General features: G+C 42.7%; 2 protein-coding genes across 2 annotated transcripts; both read right to left on the bottom strand.

The window, feature by feature from the left end:
- Positions 1 to 3,500: 3,500 nt before the first annotated feature.
- LOC124116388 (TATA-binding protein-associated factor 2N-like) lies at positions 3,501 to 15,829 on the bottom strand. The gene is made up of 3 exons (XM_048394224.1): positions 15,739 to 15,829; positions 10,836 to 10,916; positions 3,501 to 5,021 (listed from the first exon to the last, which is right to left on the bottom strand). The coding sequence occupies exons 2-3, from the start codon at positions 10,909 to 10,911 to the stop codon at positions 3,754 to 3,756; spliced, it is 1,344 nt and encodes a 447-aa protein (XP_048250181.1). The 5' UTR covers positions 10,912 to 10,916; positions 15,739 to 15,829; the 3' UTR covers positions 3,501 to 3,753.
- Positions 15,830 to 19,390: 3,561 nt separating this feature from the next.
- LOC125378860 (YTH domain-containing protein 1-like) lies at positions 19,391 to 19,690 on the bottom strand. Its single transcript, XM_048394839.1, has one exon. The coding sequence runs from the start codon at positions 19,688 to 19,690 to the stop codon at positions 19,391 to 19,393; it is 300 nt and encodes a 99-aa protein (XP_048250796.1).
- Between the last annotated feature and the right edge of the window lie 67 nt (positions 19,691 to 19,757).

Genomic DNA, 19,757 nt, shown 5'->3' on the forward strand with positions numbered 1-19,757 from the left:
CTCTCCCCCCTCGGATAGTTCTACCAACTCTACCCCCAAGGAGAGCTCTACCAACTCTATCCCCTCGGATAGTTCTACCATCTCTACCCCCTCGGATAGTTCCACCAACTCTCCCCCCTCGGATAGTTCTACCAACTCTACCCCCAAGGAGAGCTCTACTAACTCTATCCCCTCGGATAGTTCTACCATCTCTACCCCCTCGGATAGTTCCACCAACTCTCCCCCCTCGGATAGTTCCACCAACTCTCCCCCTGGGACAGTTCCACGAACTCTACCCCCAAGGAGAGCTCTACCAACTCTATCCCCTGGGAGTTCTCCCAACTCTACCACTTAGGAGAGTTCTACCAACTCTACCACCCGTGAAGATCCGGGTTAGAATAGTTCTTCAGCCACCCATGCTTGCTGTAAAAGGCGACTATGCTTGTCTTAAGAGGCGACTAACGGGATCGGGTGGTCAGGCTCGCTGACTTGGTTGATGAATGTCATCGTATCCCATTTGTGTAGATCGATGCTCATGTTGTGAATCACTGGATTGTCTGGTCCAGACTCGATTATTTACAGACCGCAGTCATATAGCTGGAATATTGCTGAGCGCGGCGTTAAACAACAAACAAAGAGACAAACCTACCACTAAGTTCTGCTAACTCTACCATCTAGGGAAGATCTATCAACTCTACCAAGACAGCGTCAGCCGCCAGCCTGGATGGGAAGTGAAGAGTCCTGCATGAATTGACAGATTGAAAAGCAAGAGCATCATTTGTCCAGCTGAAGAGGCTCCTTCTGTATCATGAGTTGCTGTCTTATATATGTCCTGACGCCATTGTGCTCGGCAGGGGAGAATGTTGCAGATTGTTTGTAAACAGATTTTGGATTGAAAACATCGTATTCAATTAAGCTGAATTGAATTAATAATCTAAATGTAAATATATAATAATGCTTGTACTAGTCCAGACTAATGCCGATTTTATAGTGCTAGTTCACTGAGATATCATGCCGCAGTTTAACAAGAAGACCCCACTCAGACTAAGTATAACGACACCGTGCCGACCAGTTCTTGTTTTAGCTCCTTAATGCCGAGCCCCAGACAGGGTAACAACAAATACCATCTTTTAACGTCTTTTGGTATGACGCGGCCGGGGATCGAACCCCGGACCTCCGGGAGGACGCTCTACCACTAGACCACGGAGGCAGTCAGCGACAGGTAGTACGATGGATATGTGCGTGTCAACAACGGGTTCTACTGCACAGAATAGTACGTGATGATGTGAGGTCCCCGATGACTGTGTGAGTGAGTGAGTGAGTGAGTGAGTTGGGTTTTAACGCCGCTTTTAACAGTATTCAAGTTATATCACGGTGTGTCTGCTTAATGTGGGAGGAAAGCCCGAAGTGACCCAGGCCTCAGACGTTAACCACTTCGGTGAAACCCACGAGCACGGGTATGGTGCTGACAAACCTAGAAACATAAACGGGGCGAACCGGGATTCGAACCCACAATCATAGGTTTCTGACGTGCCCAAGGGACGCAACTCTGCACAGCGAATCGCGGCGCCTAAGACGACTGGGGCACCCGTGCCCCCTGCACAGATACCAATTGAGCAGTGTCGTGACAGTGAAGGGAATTCATTTGCTGTAAAAACTTTGTTTCACCCCGGAGAGCAATAATTAATAGTTTCATGTCATTTATCAAAAATACTCAATGACATACTCCTTAAGTTATACCATGTGATTATTTATGGGTGAGATGAAATGGGTACCTTGATTTTTGCACCTATAAAGCGACGTGTCTGCTGCTAACACTTGTCCGGACTGACAGAGTAACAGACAGGGTAACAACAAGTACCATCTTTTAACGTCTTTTGGTATGACGCGGCCGGGAACGAACCCCGGGCCTTCCGCTCTCCGGGCGGACGCTCTACCACTAGACCATGGAGGCGGTCGATTGTTTTGGGAGTTTAAGCAAACTGTAAACGCAATACTGTATTCTTTCTCAATGTAATATGTGACATCACAGGCCAATTATCGAGCCTGAGAATGTATAATTTGGCCATGCTTACCCAGCTTTTACATGTTTATTTGTTTGTAATTCACGACTTTTAGATAATTCTGGAATCGACTTGTCACACCGACCTCTGAATTGTCCTTTGAGCAACACGTGTATTCACAGCGTTGTCAATTTCATCGTCATGACCTGCACGTGCATAACATGCGTACATCTCTCTACCTGGTGACAACCCAAATGTGTTTGCCCAACCGATCCAGTAATTATTGTCTCGGATCAGTTCGTAATTTTCTGTTTTCGGCAGTATTTATTCATTTTTTTGTGAATATTCTAGCCACAACTTCTGCTGGTTGGTCGGAATATTTCTCCCACTGAGGTCACCTTCCCGGTACCGTGTTACCTCGGGTAAGTTAATTTATTTACTGCTTTGGTTATCTATAAAATAATTTGCGATTATCAAATATTTTAAACATTGTTATATATTGTATTTAGACTGGCATCGTATTATGATATTATATCAATTCTAGATACACACTAGAATATATGGAATACTAACAAAACAAATACTAGAAAATACTATACCTATAGATGATGCATATACATATATTACGTGTAATCCATTTAGAGTCCAAGTAGAGTGACCTAGAAGACTATATCATTGTGTTATCTAGTCTACTCATCCAACCCTACGCGGGGCGGTCGGGTAGTCTATTGGTTAAAGCGTTCGCTCGTCACGCCGAAGACCCGGGTTCGATTCCGACATGGGTACAATGTGTGAAACCCACTTCTGGTGTCCCCCGCCGTGATATTGCTGGAAAATTTGCTAAAAGCAGCGTAAAACCAAACTCACTCACTCACTCAGTTTCGATTGTAACCAGTGAACATATTTTTAATTCATGACTGGTGGGAGGATTTTGTAACATCTTATTTTTAAGTACATGATGATGTTGTGGTAGTAGTAGTAGCAGTAGTAGTAGTAGCAGCAGCAGTGGCAGTGTTGTTTTAACGCCGCACTCAGCAATATTACAGCTATAAGACGTAGATCTGTAAATAATCGAATCTAGACCAGACAATCCAGTGATTGAGATCATGACCATCAATATCAATAGGATACGATGACATGCATCAACCAAGTCAGGGAGCCTGACCACCCAATACCTTTAGTGGCCCTTTACGATCGCGACAAGCAAAGTCGCCTTTTACGGCAAGCATGGGTTGCTTCATGGGTATACTGGCAGTTCTATTTCTAGGTTTGTCAGCACCATACTGCTCGTGGGTTTTACCAAAGTGATAAACGTGTGAGACATGCATCACTTCGGGTTTTCCTCCCAAATAAAGCAGACTCGCCGTGATATAACTGGAAAACTGGCCAATGCTGCGTTAACCTCACTCACTCATTCAATACCAAGGATATCGTTAATATGTTTCTGAACTTATTAGTTTCAATTAAATTGTAAATCCCTATTACATCGTCAATCATTCCCGAACAAGAAAATCACACTGGGCAATATTTATTATGGTCAAATTGTGTATCACAATAGGCAAAATAACGTCAATATTAATATGCAAGAAAAAAAGAAGAATTTGTTTGTTTTAGAATCAGCAATTGTTCAATTATTTAAACTGAGTCTCTCAGTTTGTATCTCGTTTTTGTCGCCCTTGTTTCTACTATAATAATTATTTACCTCTGAAGCTCTTCGCTCTTATACCCCAAAACAATCTCATTACCATTTTTTCGGCCTTGTAACATTTACCTAACCAGTATAAACATCATCAGCTCCATCCCCAGCAGTATCATTCTTGTTGACATCGTCTCCTTCCTCATCACCATAACCATCGCCTCCGTCCTCATCACCGTAGTCATCGCCTGCGTCCTCATCACCGTAATCATCGCCTCCTAACTCACCGTCATAATCACCGCCTCCTTCCTCACCACCATAATCATCGCCTGCTTCCTCATCACCGTAATCATCGCCTGCGTCCTCATCACCGTAATCATCGCCTCCTTCCTCACCACCATAATCATCGCCTGCTTCCTCATCACCGTAGTCATCGCCTGCGTATTCATCACCGTAATCATCGCCTCCTAACTCACCGTCATAATCACCGCCTGCTTCCTCATCACCGTAATCATCGCCTGCTTCCTCATCACCGTAATCATCGCCTCCTTCCGCATCACCGTAATCATCGCCTCCTTCCTCACCACCATAATCATCGCCTGCTTCCTCACCACCGTAATCATCGCCTCCATCCTCATCACCATAATCATCGCCCCCTTCCTCATCACGATAATCGTCGCCTCCTTCCTTTTCACGATAATCACCGCCTCCTTCCTCATCGCCGTAATCATCTCCTCCATCCTCATCACCATAATCATCGCCCCCTTCCTCATCACCGTAATCATCGCCTCCATACTCATCACCATAATCGTCGCCTCTTTCCTCATCACCATAATCATCGCCCCCTTCCTCATCACCATAATCGTCGCCTCCTTCCCCATCACTATAATCGTCGCCTCCTTCCTCATCACCGTAATCATGGCCTCCGTAGTCATCACCATAGTCATCGCCTCCTTCACCACCGTCATCATCGCCTGCCTCCTCATCACCGTCAGAATCAGTACTTCTTCTTCTCCTTCTGACATATGTCTTCTCTCCGTGTGCCATCGCCCCTTGTCTTTGTGAATGACGGCGGTCTGCATCACTTTCATCCTCTCTGTGTCCACCCTTTCTCCACCCTGCACCAATCCTGTCCTCAGCGTCCAGAACATCATGTGGGTAGGGCTGCTTTCTCACATGCCTTTGCCTGTTCCGCCCTGGACGTTTTCTGACGTGCTTCATGGGGTGCTTGATCTGCATCTCATCAGGGTGTGGTGGTGGGGTGGGAGGGGCACAGCGTTCCTGTCTGGCGGTGTTTGGTGGGCACTCCTCGCCTCCAACGGACAGAGTCAGATATACGGTCTGTGTCCCCGTAGTCCCGTTACAAGCATCCCTCCGTCCTGTCTCTTCATACTGACACTTTTCTACAACAGACATAGGGAATTCGAATGCAGTAAAACATTGGTTACTCGAACACGCTCGCATTAAAACTGAAATTTGCAACATTTAAACCTCTGGCAAACGCCGTCATTCAAAATCTAATTTCTGGGCATCAAACGCTCCATAACACCCACAAGTCTATGGAAAGCTGTATACTTTTGATTTGTTGTCGCACTCGGCAATATTCCAGCTCAATGACTGCGATCTGTAAATAATCGAGTCTGGACCAGACAATCCAGTGACTGACATCATGAGCATCGATCCACGCAAATGGGATCGATGACATGCATCAACCAAGTCAGCGAGCCTGACCACCAGATCCCGTTAGTCGCCTCTTTCGACAAGCATAGTCGACCTTTTACATTCTTTAAATAAAAGTCTTTTGACAAAAAATGAGAAAAGATTGTTTAGATGACTGATTAAAATGACCCAAGTGAAACATTCAAATTCTTTGCGAGATAAATGGGCATATTATTTGACAAGAAATGCCAAATCTATTTAAATATTACGAAGTTTATTACTAATCTTGGTCACGGTCACGGGGTCGTTATTTTTCTCGTGTCACGACCTGGTGACCTCTCCGCTCCCCAGCTTCATTTCCGACGGTCTTACATCTTGAGTATGACCATAGTACAGTAAAGTACGGTTATAACGAACTCAAAGGGACTACTAATTTTAGTTCGTTATAACCGTAGTTCGTTATAAGCATATATACAGCATAACTACAGCAACTAGTCGGGACCAAAAAGTAAGTTCGTTATATCCGTAAGTTCGTTATAAGCGTGTTCGTTATTCCCTGCCTGTCAAGGAGAGATTGGGGCGGTCGGGTAGCCCAGTGGTCGAAGCGTTTGCTCGTCACGCCGAAGACCCGGGTTCGATTCCCGATATGGGAGCAATATGTGAAGCCCATTTCTGGTGTTACCCGCCGTATTATTCCTGGAATTTGCTAAAAGCGGCGTAAACCAATACTCACTCACCCTCTCAGGTCCACGGGAAGTATATATATATATATATATATATATATATATATATATATATATATATATATATATATATTTCTGTCAGATCTTGTGTCTTAACCCCCAGGACTCGTCAGGCTGTGTCTGAGGGTCGGTTTGCTACGGGGTGGTCACTTTCAAAACTTAGGTTTCGTTAGTTATTGGTTTCGGGACATTTTCGATTTAGTAAAGACTTACTCTGGTTGTATTGAGCTAAACTTTGTAGCCTGGGTTTGTGATGCTCATTTTTTCTAGTAATTCGTGGACAACCAACCTTCCCGTGATTGTCTAGCTACTTAGTTACTAGGGTTTGTGATGCTAGGTTTTTCTAGTAATCCGTGGACAACCAACCTTCCCGTGATTGTCTAGCTACTTAGTTACTAGGGTTTGTGATGCTAGGTTTTTCTAGTAATCCGTGGACAACCAACCTTCCCGTGATTGTCTAGCTACTGAGTTACTAGGGTTTATGATGCTCAGTTTTTCTAGTAATCCGTGGACAACCAGCCTTCCCGTGATTGTCTAGCTACTGAGTTACTAGGGTTTATGATGCTTAGTTTTTCTAGTAATCCGTGGACAACCAGCCTTCCCGTGATTGTCTAGCTACTTAGTTACTAGGGTTTATGATGCTCAGTTTTTCTAGTAATCCGTGGACAACCAACCTTCCCGTGATTGTCTAGCTACTTAGTTACTAGGGTTTATGATGCTCAATTTTTCTAGTAATCTGTGAACAACCAACCTTCCCGTGATTGTCTAGCTACTGAGTTACTAGGGTTTATGATGCTCAGTTTTTCTAGTAATCCGTGGACAACCAACCTTCCCGTGATTGTCTAGGTACTTAGTTACTAGGGTTTATGATGCTAGGTTTTTCTAGTAATCCGTGGACAACCAGCCTTCCCGTGATTGTCTAGCTACTGAGTTACTAGGGTTTATGATGCTCAGTTTTTCTAGTAATCCGTGGACAACCAGCCTTCCCGTGATTGTCTAGCTACTGAGTTACTAAGGTTTATGATGCTCAGTTTTTCTAGTAATCCGTGGACAACCAGCCTTCCCGTGATTGTCTAGCTACTTAGTTACTAAGGTTTATGATGCTCAGTTTTTCTAGTAATCTGTGAACAACCAACCTTCCCGTGATTGTCTAGCTACTGAGTTACTAGGGTTTATGATGCTCAGTTTTTCTAGTAATCCGTGGACAACCAGCCTTCCCGTGATTGTCTAGCTACTGAGTTACTAGGGTTTATGATGCTCAGTTTTTCTAGTAATCTGTGAACAACCAACCTTCCCGTGATTGTCTAGCTGCTGAGTTACTAGGGTTTATGATGCTCAGTTTTTCTAGTAATCCGTGGACAACCAGCCTTCCCGTGATTGTCTAGCTACTTAGTTACTAGGGTTTGTGATGCTCAGTTTTTCTAGTAATCCGTGGACAACCAGCCTTCCCGTGATTGTCTAGCTACTTAGTTACTAGGGTTTATGATGCTCAGTTTTTCTAGTAATCCGTGGACAACCAGCCTTCCCGTGATTGTCTAGCTACTTAGTTACTAGGGTTTATGATGCTTAGTTTTTCTAGTAATCCGTGGACAACCAACCTTCCCGTGATTGTCCACCTACTTAGTTACTAGGGTTTATGATGCTCAGTTTTTCTAGTAATCCGTGGACAACCAACCTTCCCGTGATTGTCCACCTACTTAGTTACTAGGGTTTGTGATGCTCGGTTTTTCTAGTAATCCGTGGACAACCAACCTTCCCGTGAGTGTCTTGCTACTTAGTTACGAGGATACGTGATGCTCAGTTTTTCTAGTAATCCGTGGACAACCAGCCTTCCTGTGATTGTCTAGCTTTTGGTTAATTTTAGTATTTCCTTCCTCAGTCAAAGTGACAGAATCTTTAGTCGATTAGAAGAGTTTGATAGTCAGACGTTCGATGTTATAGACGCCAGGTGTCTTTTTTTCGGGATAGACCATCTGTGTTTATTTCCCGTTATTCAACCAAGCCGGGGTTATTCACTCATTAGAGTGTTGAGTTAATTGACTCAGGTGTTAATAGGTCGCAGCCAACTAAATTGCTTGTCTACGCATCTGTCTAACAACTGGCTATCTCACTAATGGTAGGACACCGGTTGGTATCTTGTCAAAGTGTTGTTTCAAGCTGCTCTCAATCTAAATAAAGTTGCTTAGCTCAGCCGCTTGTGTATTTGGCGTTGATTAATTAATCAGGTATCTTTGTCAGCGCACACCCTTTGATCCTTTCATTGTCATCTATTAGTATAATTAGCTGTTATAAATAAACCTGTGAACACATTTCCACTTTTACATTATTAGTGTATTCTTGTTTAATGACACCCCTGATCACTGGAACACAGCTCCGTGATTCAATTCTTTATTTCAGTATAAAGGCCATAGGCCCACGTACTGCACACACTACCTAACACATCGAACCGCATTTTAAACCACCCTCAATCTAAACAAGGCTCTAACTCTAGAAGCAATACTAAACCCACAAAATAAACTAGAAAACTTCAAGGCCTTAGGCGTATTCTTAATAAAAACGGAACTAATAAAACGCATCTAAAAACACAATAACCTACCAAATCAAAATCACATAAACAAACAAACATCCACCATACCCAGCTCCCTTAGTTCTCCTCCCCAACCCCATCGGCATCTATTCCAAATCTCAAAATTCCCCAAATTCTATATAAGCAACCCCTAAAACCCCCCTCTTGGGTTGCACAGACCACTTTCGCCCCTTTCGGAAACACATTAAATGGCCTGACCGGGCCCGTGTGCGAAATACGCATCAGTCGGAAAGCGCACGTTAAATCTCCAAAGTAAGTTAGTAAGTAAGTACAAAGACTCATTGAAAAATACAGAAGACGCAAATGACAGAGGGTATTAAGTGACAGTATTTCGGATTGCAAGTGCTTCCAGTATATACTTAACACAATTAGTTACAATACTAGTGCGGTTACAAGATAATAGTGTAATATATTTAAATAAAGTAGGATTGGAAGAGTAATAAATAGGTAAATACTTATTTCTTAAATATCTGTAGCATGGGCAGACAAGCATAAAATGAAACTCATCTTCAATTTCCTGTAAATTACAAAATCTGCACTGCCTATTACAGTACTCTATACCGCATCTTCTACCTAAATTTACCATCAATGGCAACTCGCCAACTCTTAACAAACAAAACATACGTCTATAATGACGGCTTGTGATTTCACAGAGATACTTTTCAACTGTTAGCAATGACTTATATTCCTTATACATTGATAATTTACGTATTTCACGAACTTTACAATACCAGTCATGTTGGTTACAGTCTTTTAACCTTTGAATAAATGCATTAATAAAGAGGGTCTCATTACCAACTTCCTGCGAAATCCACACGTGGCCAAATCCATAACTGAATAATAATCTTTTGACACACGTTACCCATGTATTGCGATTTCAGCATTAAATAACATTGCTTAGGGTATCTATAACTGGGTAAAGATAACAATTTCAACCAATATTTAATACATCTCTTATGATAATCAATAAATAATCACAGCTCCGTGGCACCCACCATGATGATATTGAATGATAACAATTTCAGCATAAATGATTATTTATTTCACTCGAGTAAAACATCGATTATATATTTTCAGATATTTTCTTTTCAGTTTTTCAGATTAACCTCAACATGAGCTTACCTTGCAATCAACTAAACGTGAAATCCCCTTGTAATCAAGAAAACGTGAAATCCCCTTGTAATCAACAAAACGTGAAATCCCCTTGTGATAAACAAGACGTGAAATCCCCTTGTAATCAACTAAACGTGAAATCCCCTTGTAATCAACTAAACGTGAAATCCCCTTGTAATCAACAAAACGTGAAATCCCCTTGTAATCAACAAAACGTGAAATCCCCTTGTAATCAACTAAACGTGAAATCCCCTTGTAATCAACAAAACGTGAAATCCCCTTGTAATCAACAAAACGTGAAATCCCCTTGTAATCAACAGAACGTGAAATCCCCTTGTAATCAACTAAACGTGAAATCCCCTTGTAATCAACAAGACGTGAAATCCCCTTGTAATCAACAAAACGTTAAATCCCCTTGTAATCAACAAAACGTGAAATCCCCTTGTAATCAACAAAACGTAAAATCCCTTTGTAATCAACTAAACGTGAAATCCCCTTGTAATCAACAAAACGTGAAATCCCCTTATAATCAACAAAACGTGAAATCCCCTTGTAATGTAATGAACAATGAAAATGTAATAAGATAAAATGAAATGGATTTGAAACTTAAAATGAAGTTACCGTTTGATTAGCGTATGTTAACAATGCAAATGGGTAACTCTCTCAACTATTTCTATTCTATTCTGTTCTATTTCTGCACTATTTTAATTCACTATTTTGTAACTTAGAGAGAGATATCCATTTACTACTTGCACATATGAACGCCAGAGGCCAACTGAAATACACTGTGTCTAGAGCATGCGCATTTTACTCTCATCCAGTAAGAAGCACGTGCTGCATGCCAACTTTAACGCTTTCCGCGTTATCAAAATGTTCTGTATTCTTCATTACTAAAGGCTAACAGCACACAAAGATATCTTTCTGAATGAATTAAACCGCCACCATGATTTATTAATTCCACCTTCTGAAAATATTTGCATTTCTGGAAACATCCGAATGGAGTTGAAGAGTTACGCTAGTGCTATATCTCATGTTGATTTATATGTAGGTTTGCCACTTGGGGTTTTTCTTTAAGTATCAGAACATAATGACAAGAACCACAACACTGTGTTTACCTTGATCAAGAGGCTTTGGTTCTGTTCTGATCACCAGGAACATCAAGATGGCGGAACATATCAGTTGTCCGTGCATGTCGTCTGGAAGACATACAAAATAATTTGGATTGAATACTAAATTAATGTCATTACAGTGACCCTAGCGTTATACTGTCAGCTGTAGAAACAAACATTTTTAGTCCACAAGTCCTTAAAATGAACACATATAGCAAAACCTTTAAAAATGACAAATTTCTACTGGTCCTTATGATACCTTAGGGGGCACGGGTGGCCCAGTCGTCTTAGGCGCTGCGGTTCGCTTTGCAGATCTAGAGTTGCGTCCCTTGGGTACGCCAGAAACCTATGATTGTGTTCAAATCCCGGTTCGCCCCGATTATGTTTCTAGGTTTGTCAGCACCATACCCGTGCTCGTGGGTTTCACCGAAGTGGTAAACGTCTGAGACCTGCATCACTTCGGGCTTTCCTCTCACATTAAGCTGACACGCCGCGATATAACTGGAATACTGTTAAAAGCGGCGTTAAACCCAACTCACTCACTCACTCACTCGTAGTATTTGAACTACATTCTGAGTTGATATGACCTTACAAATGCAATGTCAAAATAGGCACTATCTGAACTAAAGATAACAGCTGACCTCCCCAGCTGACGTTAGCAATTGTGTGACCGTCTTGTTTTTACTACGAAGTGAGACAAAGCATGCGACTGTTGATTGTATCTACCCTGTCCTTTGTGGCCTATGTGAGTTTATTCTTCTTAAAACCCAACTCACTCACTCACTATGATACCTTTACTATCAGGCAGTTTGGCAAGGATTACAGGACTAGTGACACTTTCTAACGCTGATAGTTTGACAAGAAAGTATTGAGAATGAGAACATTGTAAATTAGAGATCTTTTAGTTTGTTTGTTTACTGTTTTACGCCGCACTCAGCAATATTGCAGCTTTATGACGGCGGTCTGTAAATAATCGAGTCTGAAACAGACAATCCAGTGATGGACATCATGAGCATCGATCCACGCAATTGGGATCGATGACATGCATCCGCCGATCCCGTTTACGACCAGCATAGTCGCCTTTTACGGCAAGCATGGGTTGTTGAAGACCTGTTCTACCCCGGATCTTCACGGGACTTAGATTTTTAGATAGATTTTTTAAGTCATGGACCAAGAGATAAGTTTGTCCAACGAACACTGCTAACCCGAAGCTACTAAACAGCAAACTGTTCAATATCTTGCCAGACCACATCTTTTCCTAAAAGCACTATTTGAAATCCTAGAAAACTGCTTTTCTGTTTTCATGTAATAAGTCATAGGACTATAAAAAGAGCATATATCAAAATAACGCGAATTGACCTAATCTAGCCTGTCCTAACTGACACTGTGATTACCGTATTCGACGTAATAAGCGCCCAGCGCGCTCTCAAAATTAGAAATAGGGGGCTATTATTAGAATATTATTTTGGTAAATGGTGAACGTAGATTTTGTGGTCTATGAGGACACCCTGAAATGTGTATATACGACAGATATATTTTTCCAGAATTTAATTGCCCATAATTAAGGGTATCTATAACACACGAGTGCGTATAATACACGAATAAATAAGTTTTGTGTACATTGGTCAATCGGAAGGGGTGCTAATTAGGATTGTTCACGATCCAACATATTAGCAAATATCGCCGTGGGCTCTTGTTAGAGCGGGGCGCTTATTACGTCGAATACGGTACCCTTAAAATGTACTTTTACAGGTAATATGATGATAAACTTCGTGTGTTGTCATTCATGTCTGAAATTGCCTATAACCTGACACCTGTCCCTCGGTGATGACCTCACACCGTTCCGTGCATTCTCCCAGGTGCAAATGTCACCGAGTTGGGGGTGGTCTCAAAATATTGCTGTTGTTGTACGTAATTGACATGCGTTGATAGGGTAGCAATTTAGGATATGTACTGTATTATATTTGCTTGGAAACACGATGGACCAGTTAAGAGCTATGAAACGGGATGAGTATTGGAAGGTTGCGGTTTTGGAATCAAGAAGTATTTGTTGTTCTAGATCTACAGATGGTTTCTTGAGGTAGCATTTATCTCCGCTGATGACGTATATGAATCTGTACTTTTGAATGTTGTGTTGTGCTTGCTACGAACCCGTAGACTTAGCCAAGGTGCGCACAACAGGGTTGAGCTCACGCTGTCTGACCAGCGTGCGTAAGATAACGTAACCGTGTTGTGCCGCTAGCACATGTGTCTTGTACTGGTTTCTTATTCAGCCGAATTTTCTCCATGAGTTGAACTTTCGTGTCATATGGTCTGAAGTCGACAATGTCATATATTCCTTTATGGTCGCCTTCAGACTACTCATGGTTTAGGCGACAGTATCTGATTCCCGGAAGTGATATTAACTGGCGTTATCCATGGCAATAAAACTGGCGTTGTTTAAAATGGGCAATAGCTGAAGTCCCAACCAGTCTATGAACACATCACCTCCTATAATTTCCTTATGAAAATCACCAGGTTTCTTTTTCGCCTCGAAAACTAGCACACATCTATCAATAAGTCCAATATCATGGGTTGCAGCGTGCAAAGGTGAGGTGAAATGGGGTTTAACGTCGCGTCCAAGATTATTGCACTTATATAGCGACGTGCATGCACGTGTATATGTGTGTGTGGCTGCTTGTACTAGTCCGGACTGATGCCGATTTATAGTGCTAGCACACTGAGATACCATGCCGCAGTTTAACATGAAAACCCCACTCAGACACAGTATACTGACTCCCAGCCGACCAGTCCTTGTTTGAGCTCCTTGATGCCGAGCGCCAGACAGGGTAACAACAAGTACCATCTTTAACGTCTTTTGGTATGACGCGGCTGGGGATCGAACCCCGGACCTTCCGCTCTCCGGGCGGACGCTCTACCATTAGACCACGGAGGCGGCCTCAGCGTGCAAAACAATGGCACGATTACCTTTACCTGATGGTACCATGGGTGCTTTTTGTCCACCTGCCAATAACCTCATGTCGTCAGTGGAATGATTCAACAAGGTAAACTATCTGGACACCTTGACTGTGATAGTTATGAATGGTTCGGAGATAATGTGACCTCATAGACAGGATGGAATATTTTCCCCTGAAAAGTGCTCGGTCATCGCCACGCGCAGTGTATCGAAATCCCATCTCTTGGAGAGCAGTAGTTTGTGCAGTCCGGGAATCATTAATTATTGTATCTTCAATTCCTCCAAATTCTAGTACAAGTCAGGGTTACCTTCTGGTCATCTGGTCATACAACTTGTACACTATACGCCTAATCACCCTGTATCATGGCTGTCTAATATCCTTTTACTCCCAGTTTTGTTTTTGAGACCACCCCTATACCTGTTTTGTTTTCTTTTCATACCGTAGACTTGATGGTATGAATTGAAAACCCCATAGGCTGGGCAGTTCGGTAATTCACTCTATCTAAATGAATAAATGGTTACCCTCCATCTTGTATACATTTCCCAATACGGACTCCATATCGTGTACCATGCAAGCGTAATGTAACATGCATCATGAGAGCAATGTTAACAAAATAACGCAGCGTCATTTTGTCATTTTAGAAGATGCACATCTAGAATATTCTCAAAATGATTTTTGTGTGTGGGTTAGATATTTTATGAAGACTTCCTTATCATCATTATAACGGAGTCACATGTGCATATTTCTATAGTCCGTTTCAGACTGTCATCACTGGACTTTGAATTAACGTGAACTTCCTGTTTTCGTTCGAATTTGTCTCCTGTAAACTTGTCGATAGGACTTCTGGTGACTGAAATACTTCAAACCACAGGTAGGGCGATCGGTTGTTACTCGATATTTAAATAACAACAGACTGTGAAAAATTATATCCTTTTCCAACAGGCAAAAAGCTGTTTTCTAGCATTTCCACGAAGGAAGTTAGCCATTTCCATAGTTGTTTTGTTTGCCGTCTGCTAGCTTGTTTATTAAGAGAGACAACTCTGATCACACATACGCGGAGTGGTCTCCCTTGAATCAAAGTCAGAATAACTTGAACATGCATCTTTGACTTGTAATTATTGATGGCCAAAATGGTATGAAACATTAATAACTTCTGGTCAAACTGTATAGAGGACTGTTTATTAATGTTTACACTTTAATACACATGGCTTCAGTTGCATTTGACTTTAATACATTAGAGCCTGTTGTTTGGAGTTCAATACGTGAAGACCGCGTCCGAGGTCTAATGGAAGAGCGTCCGCCCGGAAACGACATTTCACACCTGACCTACAAGAGGTGCGTTACACCAGAGTCGCTCGAAGGCAGCAGACAGATCTTCTACGCAGTTGCGATAGGATGACATGCATCAACCAAGTCAGCGAGCCTGACCACCCGATCCCGTCAGTCGCCTCTTACGACAAGCATAGTCGCCTTTTTCAGCAAGCATGGGTTGCTGAAGACCAAATGTATCCCGGATTTCCCGGGTCCCGTGGTGGTGATTGAATATATTCTACTTAGCTGTAAAATGTGTAGAAACATTTTCTGTGCCTTATTTTCCAAATGGCAAATATCGGAAGAGTGAGGTCTGATGCGGGACGGCCCGGTGAGCGGTGAAACCGACGGATTTACAAGCTCCCGCATTACGGAATGTAGGCACATATTCACGTATTTGAACATAAACGTTATCAGCAGATTATCAGTTTTACGGATTAACAGGGTTCATTGTATTTGTATATGTAATTTGAAAATTTCGATAAAAATGAACATTTAGCTGGAGTCTGTGTCGTCGGGTCTTATATTGATCGCTTAATTTTGCGCAAATCCACCGATAAATATAAACGCTGAGGAATGTTTCTATGCTGTTACATTTGTTAAAAACAACAGTACAACTAAAACGGTACATTGCTACTTACCACGTATGTTACCCTGTCCTGAAAGGGATTTTTCCGGGGTACAATATGTCTGACGTTTTTGTCTACGTGTGCGCCCCGGCTTTCGCCAAGATCAGTGTCAACTACTGTAAAACGTCAATGCTTCATTCAAAATTAATTCAGGATTTTGTTTCCATGACAACTGGGATCTACAGACATTTCAAAACCAGGTGAACGATTGCGAAGGAGGTCATAGAACACGTTTCACGTCGGAGCGGTTCGTGCTAATTATTTTCCCAGTTTGCAAGTTCATATTTAGCCTTTCGGCTCTCATTCGGTTATCACCTATTTCTTACACGTCCCGTTTGTCACACATCTCCATATTACCAGTTGTTACACGTCCCGTTTGTCACACATCTCTATATTTCCAGTTGTTACACGTCCCATTTGTCACACATCTCTATATTCCCAGTTGTTACACGTCCCATTTGTCACACACCTCTATATTCCTATTTGTTACACGTCCCATTTGTCACACATCTCTATATTCCCATTAGTTACACGTCCCATTTGTCACACATCTCTATATTCCCAGTTGTTACACGTCCCATTTGTCACACACCTCTATATTCCCATTAGTTACACATCCCATTTGTCACACACCTCTATATTCCTAGTTGTTACACGTCCCATTTGTCAAACACCTCTATATTCCCATTAGTTACACGTCCCATTTGTCACACACCTCTATATTCCCAGTTGTTACACGTCCCATTTGGTCACACATTTCTATATCCCCAGTCGTTACACGTCCCACTTGGGACACACCTCTATATTCACAGTTGTTACACGTCCCATTTGTCACACATCTCTATATTCCCAGTTGTTACACGTCCCATTTGTCACACATTTCTATATCCCCAGTCGTTACACGTCCCACTTGGGACACACCTCTATATTCACAGTTGTTACACGTCCCATTTGTCACACACCTCTATATTCACAGTTGTTACACGTCCCATTTGTCACACACCTCTATATTCCCAGTCGTTACACGTCCCACTTGGGACACACCTCTATATTCACAGTTGTTACACGTCCCATTTGTCACACACCTCTATATTCACAGTTGTTACACGTCCCATTTGTCACACACCTCTATATTCCCAGTTGTTACACGTCCCATTTGTCAAACACCTCTATATTCCCAGTTGTTACACGTCCCATTTGTCACACATCTCTATATTCCCTGTTGTTACACGTCCCATTTGTCACACATCTCTATATTCCCAGTAGTTACACATCCCATTTGTCACACACCTCTATATTCCCAGTTGTTACACGTCCCATTTGTCACACATCTCTATATTCCCAGTCGTTACACGTCCCATTTGTCACACATCTCTATATTCCTAGTTGTTACACGTCCCATTTGTCACACATCTCTATATTCCCAGTTGTCACGCGTCCCATTTGTCACACACTTCTATATTCCCAGTTGTTACATGTCCCATTTGTCACACACCTCTATATTCCCAGTTGTTACACGTCCCATTTGTCACACATCTCTATATTCCCAGTTGTTACACGTCCCATTTGTCACACATCTCTATATTCCCAGTTTTTACACGTCCCATTTGTCACACATCTCTATATTCCCAGTTGTTACACGTCCCATTTGTCACACATCTCTATATTCCCAGTTGTTACACGTCCCATTTGTCACACATCTCTATATTCCTAGTTGTTACACGTCCCATTTGTCACACATCTCTATATGCCCAGTTGTTACACGTCCCATTTGTCACACACTTCTATATTCCCAGTTGTTACACGTCCCATTTGTCACACACTTCTATATTCCCAGTTGTTACACGTCCCATTTGTCACACATCTCTATATTCCCAGTAGTTACACGTCCCATTTGTCACATATCTCTATATTCCCAGTTTTTACACGTCCCATTTGTCACACATCTCTATATTCCCAGTTGTTACACGTCCCATTTGTCACACATATCTATATTCCCAGTTGTTGCACGTCCCATTTGTCACACATCTCTATATTCCCAGTTGTTACACGTCCCATTTGTCACACATCTCTATATTCCCATTAGTTACACGTCCCATTTGTCACACATCTGTATATTCCCAGTTGTTACACGTCCCATTTGTCACACACCTCTATATTCCCATTAGTTACACATCCCATTTGTCACACACCTCTATATTCCTAGTTGTTACACGTCCCATTTGTCACACACCTCTATATTCCCAGTTGTTACACGTCCCATTTGTCAAACACCTCTATATTCCCATTAGTTACACGTCCCATTTGTCACACACCTCTATATTCCCAGTTGTTACACGTCCCATTTGGTCACACATTTCTATATTCCCAGTTGTTACACGTCCCATTTGTCACACACCTCTATATTCCCAGTTGTTACACGTCCTATTTTGTCACACATCTCTATATTCCCAGTTGTTACACGTCCCATTTGTCACACATTTCTATATCCCCAGTTGTTACATGTCCCATTTGTCACACACCTCTATATTCCCAGTTGTTACACGTCCCATTTGTCACACATTTCTATATTCCCAGTTGTTACACGTCCCATTTGTCACACACCTCTATATTCCCAGTTGTTACATGTCCTATTTGTCACACATCTCTATATTCCCAGTTAATACACGTCCCATTTGTCACACATTTCTATATTCCCAGTTGTTACACGTCCCATTTGTCACACACCTCTATATTCACAGTTGTTACACTTCCCATTTGTCACACATCTCTATATTCACAGTTGTTACACGTCCCATTTGTCACGTCCCATTTGTAAATGGTTATTGTGCACAGATAACTGATAGGGGTAGGGGATGATACCAACGAGCTGAATAGGAATGCAATATGGCCAGATATGCAGACTGCAGATACCAGTTAAAGGATTCGACAACGCTGCAGGTACCCTTTAAATGAGTTTACAACACTGCAGGTTCCAACTGAAGCAGCCAACAGTATACGAGTCCTCCTGTTTTATTCAGAGGCGAAACAATCAAACACAGTCAAACATTTACAAACGTCTAGGTTTATGTGTTGCAGAATTTATTGATGTTACAGGTGTTGCATGTGTTACAGGTGATAGAAATGATGATACAGGTGGCCCAGTTAAAAATATCAGCTGTTCAAGATTGTGTACTGGTTATGGTCAGATCCTCGCTTCCTGTAGTGAACATGCTTGTCCATATCGATCAGAACAGTCCATAATCATCCCAGTAATGCTCCGTCCCCCACATGTCTTAATCCCAGTCCACCCCTCCCTAATCTATACTATGCTTATTACCCCTTCCTCCGCCACCCCCACGTTTACCGCCCCTTCCTCCGCCACCTCCACGTTGACCGCCCCTTCCTCCGCCACCTCCACGTTGACCGCCCCTTCCTCCGCCACCTCCACGTTTACCGCCCCTTCCTCCGCCACCTCCACGTTGACCGCCCCTTCCTCCGCCACCTCCACGTTTACCGCCCCTTCCTCCGCCACCTCCACGTTGACCGCCACTTCCTCGACCTCTCCTCCGTTGTGTTCCCCTTCCTCCATACACCATGTCCTTATAACCGTCCCCATAATCACTCCTACTTCTTCCTCTGCCGTGTCTTCCAATACCCCCTTTTCCTTTACCATTCTCGTTCCTCATTCCCCTGCCGCCATCATCCATTTCTGCAAACTCCATGCCTTCCCCGCTTCTTCCTCCAACGCCAAATTCCATATCATACTCATTATCGTCCCCGTAACCCATGCCTCGTCCATCGCTTTTTCCTCTTCCTCCTCCTTCCCCATGTCTTCCTCTTCTTCTTCCGCCTTTACCGTGGCCAATGCCTCCACCACCTCTTCCTCCATCGCCCCCACGTCTTCGTCGACCTCCTCTTCCTCCATTGCCCCCATGTCTTCCTCCACCACCTCTTCCTCCATCGCCCCCATGTCTTCCTCCATCACCTCTTCCTACATCGCCCCCATGTCTTCCTCCACCACCTCTTCCTCCATCGCCCCCATGTCTTCC

This window comes from Haliotis rufescens, unplaced genomic scaffold (genome assembly GCF_023055435.1).
Source record: "Haliotis rufescens isolate VD_foot unplaced genomic scaffold, xgHalRufe1.0.p SCAF_13, whole genome shotgun sequence".
NCBI classification, from domain to species: domain Eukaryota; kingdom Metazoa; phylum Mollusca; class Gastropoda; order Lepetellida; family Haliotidae; genus Haliotis; species Haliotis rufescens.